This window comes from Haliotis asinina, chromosome 16 (assembly GCF_037392515.1).
Source record: "Haliotis asinina isolate JCU_RB_2024 chromosome 16, JCU_Hal_asi_v2, whole genome shotgun sequence".
In the NCBI taxonomy this organism is placed as follows: domain Eukaryota; kingdom Metazoa; phylum Mollusca; class Gastropoda; order Lepetellida; family Haliotidae; genus Haliotis; species Haliotis asinina.
The window spans coordinates 31,438,286-31,447,500 of record NC_090295.1 but is presented as its reverse complement, the minus strand read 5'-3'; the positions used below and the strand labels follow the sequence as shown (position 1 = coordinate 31,447,500).

At 39.0% G+C, this 9,215-nt stretch overlaps 1 protein-coding gene across 1 annotated transcript in view; it reads left to right on the top strand.

Annotated features, from left to right (window-relative positions):
• Nucleotides 1-9,215, top strand: part of LOC137268556 (uncharacterized) — a 45,413-nt gene that overhangs the window by 29,333 nt on the left and 6,865 nt on the right. Inside the window, exons 6-7 of the mRNA XM_067803125.1 lie at nucleotides 415-489; nucleotides 6,961-7,023. Of these exons, the coding sequence (XP_067659226.1) occupies nucleotides 415-489; nucleotides 6,961-7,023 (138 nt within the window). The remainder of the gene's footprint in view (nucleotides 1-414; nucleotides 490-6,960; nucleotides 7,024-9,215) is intronic.

The window sequence follows — 9,215 nt, the reverse complement described above, 5'->3', positions numbered from 1 at the left end:
GTCAGATGATTTGTCCTTTGAAATATGTCGGGGCCGGGGGCATATGTCATCTTCTGATGGCTCTTGTTTTCCGGGGTGAGAAAATGACATCTGTTCGTGTGAATGAACAAGAGAATCGACTGTCAGTAAAGACATCAAATTTGCAATTATTGTATATTGAAGTATGCTGAATTCCTAAAAGAAAACAACATGACAAAACTCTCAGTGACACTAAAGTATAATTAAGTACTTGTTTGCTTGACATGTATGATTTTAGACAAGTTAAGACAGTCAGATGTGTGTCAGATAAAGTGTCTGCTTGAACTGGAAGATCAGGGTTTAATTCTCATGGTTAAGTTCCCTGTCTTGATGTCCAGAAAGCTGACCCTATTTTTTCTCCTTTACTGTTTTTGGTTTCGTTTCCGTTCCATGAAGGCGTGCAGTGTTTCAAGGTGCTCCACTGGAAAGTGTCCAGTTTGTTCAGATCACTAAGTGAAGATGATAAGACTGGTACAATGTTCACTTAATTCACCTCTGCTTTATTGACCTTGTTGAGTCTGACCTTGACATTTCTTACTTGTTTGACCTTGATCATGTGTAGCACGCATCCTATTGATAATATGTATATGCTTTAATACAGTTAGTGGAATATTGCTGGGTGCATAATTGATTATCAATCAAAACAATGCACAGCATGCAAAAGTAAACAAAATAACATTATCTTACTGCTAAGTTTAAAATAAAATGATGGCTGTTTGGGAGTTTTGTTAACATTCTTCATGTTCAGTAATGGCATGAGATACATGTGGAGATTCCAGGTTAGAATTTGTCTCTGACAACGAATGCTGGTCATGGTGCAGAAAATCCACTTTAGATTTGGTCTTTAGTAACCAGTGCTGCTCTCTGCACAAAGAAGCAGATTAGATTTTGTCCCTAGCAGCTTCTGCTGATTGAAAGAAGTATCTTACCTCTGAAAATCAGGTCAGAATTTATCTTGATGAATAGACTTTCCTATTTTTTCTCCTTTACTGTTTTTGGTTTCGTTTCCGTTCCATGAAGGCGTGCAGTGTTTCAAGGTGCTCCACTGGAAAGTGTCCAGTTTGTTCAGATCACTAAGTGAAGATGATAAGACTGGTACAATGTTCACTTAATTCACCTCTGCTTTATTGACCTTGTTGAGTCTGACCTTGACATTTCTTACTTGTTTGACCTTGATCATGTGTAGCACGCATCCTATTGATAATATGTATATGCTTTAATACAGTTAGTGGAATATTGCTGGGTGCATAATTGATTATCAATCAAAACAATGCACAGCATGCAAAAGTAAACAAAATAACATTATCTTACTGCTAAGTTTAAAATAAAATGATGGCTGTTTGGGAGTTTTGTTAACATTCTTCATGTTCAGTAATGGCATGAGATACATGTGGAGATTCCAGGTTAGAATTTGTCTCTGACAACGAATGCTGGTCATGGTGCAGAAAATCCACTTTAGATTTGGTCTTTAGTAACCAGTGCTGCTCTCTGCACAAAGAAGCAGATTAGATTTTGTCCCTAGCAGCTTCTGCTGATTGAAAGAAGTATCTTACCTCTGAAAATCAGGTCAGAATTTATCTTGATGAATAGACTTTCCTAGTATTTGTGTACATCCATATGTTGTCAGACTCTAGCAGTGCTTTTGAGCTTCTGAACGCAGCCGAGACAGGAAACTTTGCCCAGTTGAATCCCCCAAGAACTTTCTGGAGAATATGGAGACTGGCCAACACTGCAGCCTTCTGCATTACCCAGATTGTCAGAAGGTACCAAACCAAGGGCACCTAGAATAATTGGGAGCCTGGCAATGGTGAACTTGGGATGCAAGCGAGACATTTCAAAGGCGAGGTCTGCATATTTATCATACTTTTCATGGATCTTGCCAATCATTTTGCTGTCAAAAGGGCAGAAAATTCAATGATATAAATAAATTCATTTGCTTTATCAAAAAGGATAAGATCAAGTTTGTTTGTTGGAATTTTTCTGAGGCTGTAAATTGGCCTATTCCATAGAAGTTTACAACTTTCAAGCCCGCTCTGGACTTGTTCAAGGTCATACCATGGATGGACCTCAGGGTCAAAGCCACAGGCATGGCGGAGATGATAGTAAAAGCAGCGAGCCATGCCATCATGTCTTTTAAGATATGCTGTTTGTGCCAAGGAAGGGCATCCACTGACAAGGTGTTGGACAATTTCTGTGAATTCACTGCACAATCAACATTTCATGTTAGCATTTTGATTAAGAATCACATTCTGGCAATTGCGTGTGTGAGGTGACTGGTCCTGAGCAGCAAAAGGGAAGCCCTCATTTTCACATTTGAGACTAGCCGACTGCATCCAAGCAAAGGAATAGGTTGGATTGCTATTCTGTCCCACACACTGCATGTACACACGACACAATGGCTTTTCAGAAAGCTTCTCCACGAAGGACCGACTCTGGGCAGACTTTTTGAACGACTTACCTGGTTTTCTCTCATCGCTGTACTGTCCATCAGTACATCGCCATCAACAAAATCAACCTCAGATTTCAGATTATGTCCAACAACCATGGCACGCTTAAAATAGATGTGGAATTCCCTGCTTTCATCGTGAGTCTTCACATGCATCACCAGATGATCATCAAAAGTACACAATAAAATTCTGTTGTGAAGAGCCTGTGCATTAATTAACCCCCACCTCCAGAATTGATTGGCATATATAAATGATTAAGAGAGGAGAAAGGATGATGTGCTCTGTTATCAGACATTATCCTTCTGGTCAAGTGGGTAAGACTGTGGATGTCTTGTCTTGTTCAATCAACTACTCCAAAGGAATAGGAGAGGACTGTCACAGCAAATGTATTGGTAGCTTTGACCTTGTTTCAAGCATTTAGCTCTGAACTCCAGATTTTCTTTAAACGAGATTTATACTTGGCCCAAAGTTTTTCTTGAATCTGGGCATTCTGGATCTTGTCTCGAACTTGCATTACAAGATAGGTGTAGGCTTGATCTTCCATAAGATGCACAATAAATCCTCCCCTCTTCTAACTTGACCGATCCATCACTAGTTACTTTCCCACGTTTCAAATGAAGAGTATTACATTTGTCATGCCAGTATCATTAGAAAAGGACTCAAGAAGGAGAACTTGTTCTTTCAAATTGGCATCTTCTTTAGCAGGGAGCTTGATGTCATCCATATAGAGGTAGAAGAGATGAGTAAGAGGTGTTTGGGATCTGTGCTGAGGAGGTTTGGGATAGTAGCCCTCCTTCCTACTGAGCAGAAATCGCAAAGGATTTAAAGACAGACAAAAAAGCAAAGGACTGAAGGAGTCCTCCTGAAATATTCCCCTTCTGATTGGAATAGATTCCAAAGTCTGCACCTGCCCTTGCGAGTACATCTCAAGTGGAGTCAACCAGCAACTCATTAAAGACTTGAGTAAAGCAAGCTTTTGCTCAGGGAGGTCAATCAGTCTAAGAAAACACAGTCTCAGTGTATTTCGTTACACTCCACCACTGAGTCTAACAAAACCTAGTAGAAGGTCGCGTCAGGTAACCTTTGAGCGACCAATGACAGTCCAATCAAACGCGAGACGGTTAAATAGATTTATCCAATCAGACAACGGCTACTATTTAGGGATCGGAGGGACTTTCAAAATATTCAGGTCACAGACACAGATCTCTCCACAAACAAAAATCTGCATATAACACAATTATTTGACCTGCAGTATATACGCTTTGGGGTTTCTGTTGACATGGTAAACATTAGCTAACATTTCCGCAAGATGACACCTTGAATAATATGCCAAAATCACCATTTTCAGCGCCTGTTTACTCACCGTTGTCATGGTTGTACGTACACCGTGTGCATCACCTGGAAGCGATCGTACACTCATTAGCATTCGGAATCGTTCGGGTACGAACCTTTTCGAAATAGAAAGTTCAAAAGATATCTGCGAATGTGCACTTTCGCGACTTGGTAAGCTGTGTTCTGATTAGTCAATCTCAAAGGTTACCTGACTCGACCTCCCATAAGGCTTTGTTAGACTCAGTAGTGGAGTGTAACGATAAGTACTGAGGATAAGTTTACATAGACTGGGAAGTCAATACACTGAGGAGACTTCAGAATCCATTTGTGTGGGACAGAGTCGCATGCTTTTTTGTAGTCAATCCAGCACATGGAGAGGTTGCAGTGGTACGTTTTAGCCTCTTCCAAAATCATTTTCATTACATGAAGTCGATCCTTGCACCCCCACCATCCATTTATTGCCCCCTTATGGTCTCTGTATGGTTGATCACTGGATTGTCTGGTCAAGACTTAATTATTTGGAGACCAGAGCCGTTTAGCTAGAAAAGTGCCGAATGCGGTTTATGAACAACAACTGATAGTCATCCTAATCGACTTCATGGTCCGGACAATGCAGTGTTTGAAATCAAGAACATTGATCTATGCCATTAGGATACAATAACTTGTACAGTCAAATTATTTTCCTGGCCACCCAATCCAATTATTTTCCACCTACAGTAATCATGGCTTACAGAAGACAAATTCTAACCTGGATCTTCACAATTGCCCCATTATGAAACTGACTTGCTGCATTGCAGTGATTATGTAGAAACATAGTCAAAACAGTTCAAAACTGCAGTCACTAATTTAAGTTCAAATTGTTCAAGTAATCTGGAATATGATCTTTTATGAAAATCATTCTTCAAATATCAAGGTTGAATGCTATCATATTTGTAAGAATGAGAGGAATATAAAACAGTTTTTGAGATGAATGACATCAGCAAAAAATTCATTTTCTACCATTTACATTAAGGTTAGTTGCAGTTGTTAAATGTCAAAGTACTGCATATTTTCTTCCATTATTGATTATTGTGATGTATTGTTTCTGTTCAACACAACAAATCGGCTATGTTATCAGGTGTATTGTTTCAGTCAACAAAGTTGTGGGGATATGGAAACAAGTTCTGTCCATGCATCCTTTATGCTTAGCATATCTCTTAAAGTATCAGTGATAGCTTAACCAAACTTGGGACACATGTCAGCCATCATCCCCATGTATACCTTTTTGTAGCTTGACCAGATATGAGTTTTATATTTTGCTCTTTCCATGGAAACATGACTTAGGCTGTGATCATGAGGATGTCCTTTTGTCTGGGGCAGATCTCCCAAACTTTAGCTTTATCAAACTTTGCACATGTTCACCACGATTTTATGGATGTGCTTTGGGTGGGGATTACAGCAGTATGTGAATTTTACTATTTTGGTTGCCATAGCAACAAGTTTGACTTTAACATTCACTATTTCTTCACCACACTTGGCACATCAAAAGGTCTCTTTGATATCTGAATAAAATAGTTTTTGCAATTCCATGGCAACAAGTACAACTTCGACTGAATTTGGTGGTAGTGTTCTTTCCTGGAGCAGAACTGTAAAACCTTACAATACTATCCTTCCACTCTGCTATATACACACCAAAACATTTGAAATTTGTAATCTTAGTTAGAAGACATATTCATGAAGAGTATTTTGCCATTGTGGGGGATATTGCTGACTTTGTCGTCTTGTCTAGTGTGGTGTGAGACTTAGTTTAGCAAGAAAAATAGGACCTAAACATGCTTAGTGGTCATATAACATCAAAACAGTCATAAATATGAGCAAAAAGACATCTAAAATACTCTCACTCACTCGCTCACTCACTAGTAGTAACACCTCATTCAGCAATACTCCAGCTATATGGTGGAATAATCAAGTCTGGGCCAGACAGTCCAGGGATAAACAGCATGAATTTTGATATAGGTAGTTTGGATACGATGACATGTCAACCCAGTTAATGAGCTTGACCATTAGTTAGTCACCATTTACAACAAGCATGGGTTACTGAAGATCAATTTTAACCCGAATCTTTGTGGGTAGAGTTACTGCAAATCGACTCATTCTAATTGTAGATCTTGTTTCTCACGTCCTACAAGCCTGTTAAATAGGGTAGCCTAGTGTATAAACCATTTGCTCATCACACTGAAGGCCCATTTGGGGTGGCTTTTCCCCTTTCTGTCATGTTGCTGGAATAGTTCCAAATGCAGCGTAAAACCAAACTCACTCACTCTTCCATCAATCATAGTGGCCCGATTTAGATCAACACTTGTTGTCAAGTGTGTTGGAAGTGCTGTCCAGTCACTGGAGTCACTTGTAAGTTTTGAACAAACTTAATCGAGGTAGTTGACAGGAACTTGTTTTTTTGTTTGTTTTCTTTACCTTCTGAGATTGTTTTCATAATTTCGGTCACTGGTTTGCTTTGCCAGCTGTATAATAAGTGGACTGTTGTGACTGCCAGCTTTAACAACAGTTATTCACCAGCTGTATAATAAGTGGACTGTTGTGACTGCCAGCTTTAACAATAGTTATTCACCAGCTGTATAATAAGTGGACTGTTGTGACTGCCAGCTTTAACAACAGTTATTCACCAGCTGTATAATAAGTGGACTGTTGTGACTGCCAGCTTTAACAACAGTTATTCACCAGCTGTATAACCTAATATGATCATACATCAGTATACCAGCTCAAGTCCCTGCTTCCATTCCATGTGAGTCAGATATTGTCTCTAATTGTAGCAGCATTCGCTCATCAAACAGGACACCCAGATACCATTTCCCACATGGGTACAATGTTAGAGCCCATTTCTGGTGTCCCCTGCCTTGATATTGCTGAAATATTGCTGAATTTGGTTTAAAACTAAACCACTCATTCTCGAAATGTACAGAACAATAATTGTGGATGTGCTTCTTGAATGTTGTTATGCTTCATATATTGATGCTGATGATGTTCATGTTATCCTAGTCATAGTACACATGTAGAACATTGTTGACAGTTTGGCAAACATGTCTCCCATGCTGACTGTGATATACTCATGGCATTTGTGTGTTACTTGTTTGATATTCCTGTGATGTGATATGTTCTCATATTCCAGGCAAATCATCTGACACCAAGACTAGCAATCAGTCAGGTTCCAACCCCAACAAGAGGAGAAAAGGTATGCGATATTTTGCTGATACAGGTACAGTATTTATGGTATAAGTTCCTTTAATGACTGTGAATACAAGGAATATGACTGTGATGTGAATTTGAACCAGGCCACTTGTGTTTCTTTACCTTGTCCTCACTGAATTGCCATAATGGCTTAAAGCCTTTGCCCATCACACCAAAACCCATGTTTAATTCCCTACATGGGTACAATGTGTGGTGTCCCCCACCATCATATTGCTGGAATTTCATTAAAAGTAGTGTGCAGTTATACTCAGTCAGATTTGCCATAGTGATTAGTATCTATAATATATTTTACCAATCCTGCACTACTTACTTCCTGTACTTATTGCTTACGGCTCCAAATGTGGCTGCACCAGATGATTGATGTTGAAAAGTGTAGAACTGTGATCACTTCTTGGTCTTACGTAAGCATCAATCTGCACATACATCACTGGAAGGTGACGTCGGCTCAGATTATTGCTTTTCGCACGCCTTGCAAGACATGGTTTGCCAGCTCGACTGTTTTGTATCCTGTACTGTCTGTAGAAGGGGGTCGTTTTGTCTATGAGACACAATTTCACGGAAATATTTTTCTGGTCATCAGTGCCCTGTCAGGACAATCTTACAGGTTAGCGGTACACCTGCTAAGCAGTTTACGACAATTACAGCCACTTGGTTATAAATGATCAATGAAATACAAATTGAAGTATACAGTTTTCATTATTTCAAATTATTAAGTTATTATTAGTTATTATTAAGTTCCATACCTACCTATTTACACACAATATTAATTTTTAAAAAGTTATAATGCTGTCCGGATGCCATTTTCAAAATGACGTGCCTATCCGATCAGCTGTTTCCTGTCACTTCACATACAGTTATTGCTTCCTGTTGTTTTGTAATGCCATGCAAGCGATACACAAGTACTCTTAATAGTGGGGATGATTGCTATTGTTTTGTTGTTTGCACAAGCACTTTCAAGAAGTGGGCGATTATTGTAGTAGGGGCATTCATTTGTAACATGTCATTATATCCCGCAGCTGGGAGCCACAATGTGATCCCACTAAATATCCCATCTCCCTTTTATATTTTCATTTTCGTGTAATTGGAAATTGATTATTAAAAGATTTCTCAAATAATATCTATGGTCGTCTTTTCCCCAATATCAGTGACTTTCTGCTCGGTAACGGGATTCAACAGGCGCAAATCTGTTTTCGAAGCTCCATACAAATATCGTGAGGCGATTCGTTTGATGGCGGGTATTGTTTCGAAAGCTCTGAACATCAGCCTTGCCAAGAGTATTTTCCAATTTGTAAGAAGCAATCTTGTTGGAAAAAAAACTAGTTACTAATGATGCTTATTTGCTTGCTAAAAGGATCTTGAATGGTCAAAATCAAACACGTGAGCTAAGACAGTCAATCAGATAACAGCAATGGATACTGTCCATGTAAACTTATAGATTCAGACAAAAGCTTTTGGTAAAATCATGCTATTCTGAACGGGTTACACAACACGCCACCACCTATACATACATTATGGACTTCAGTGCATGTATCATGCTAGGTTATGACTTTTGACAAAAATGCTTCATGCACATTATTTAGCATTAAACGTTGTGTCTTTGCGTCACGTTTGAGGTTACAAAAGCCGAGATGTCACTTGAATTACGGCACACAGTCGCTCAAAACAGATGGAAGTAGTAAGTTATAATGTTCATTTGACAACTTTTACGAGTATTGTTGTTGATTGTATTCTTCAGCATACTCCCTTTGATAAATTATCTCCCCAAAACATCGTTACTTTGCTCTTTGATAACTTGATGATATGTAAGAATGAGGATTTTTATGGATATCAACTTCTTTATGAGAGAACACAACGTTTCGGAGTTAATGCTTACTCCTTCATCAGGTGATTGAGAAAGGGATACAGAGGTGTATTTATATGTACAGGTAAAACAATAACAAAGTAACAAGTGGAATGAGTTAACGAAAGCTAGTATAAACAAGCACTGATAGGAAGCCGATAGTTAAGATAACAATGATGGAAGCCAATGGTAATGCATTACAGTTGATTGGATATGTTTACATAACACAGATACGGGGAAAGGACGATGTACATGATTGGGGATAAGGATGGAAGCCAATGATGATACAGGGGGGGGTGAGCATGTTTACATGAGGGTTGGTGATGTACAAACAC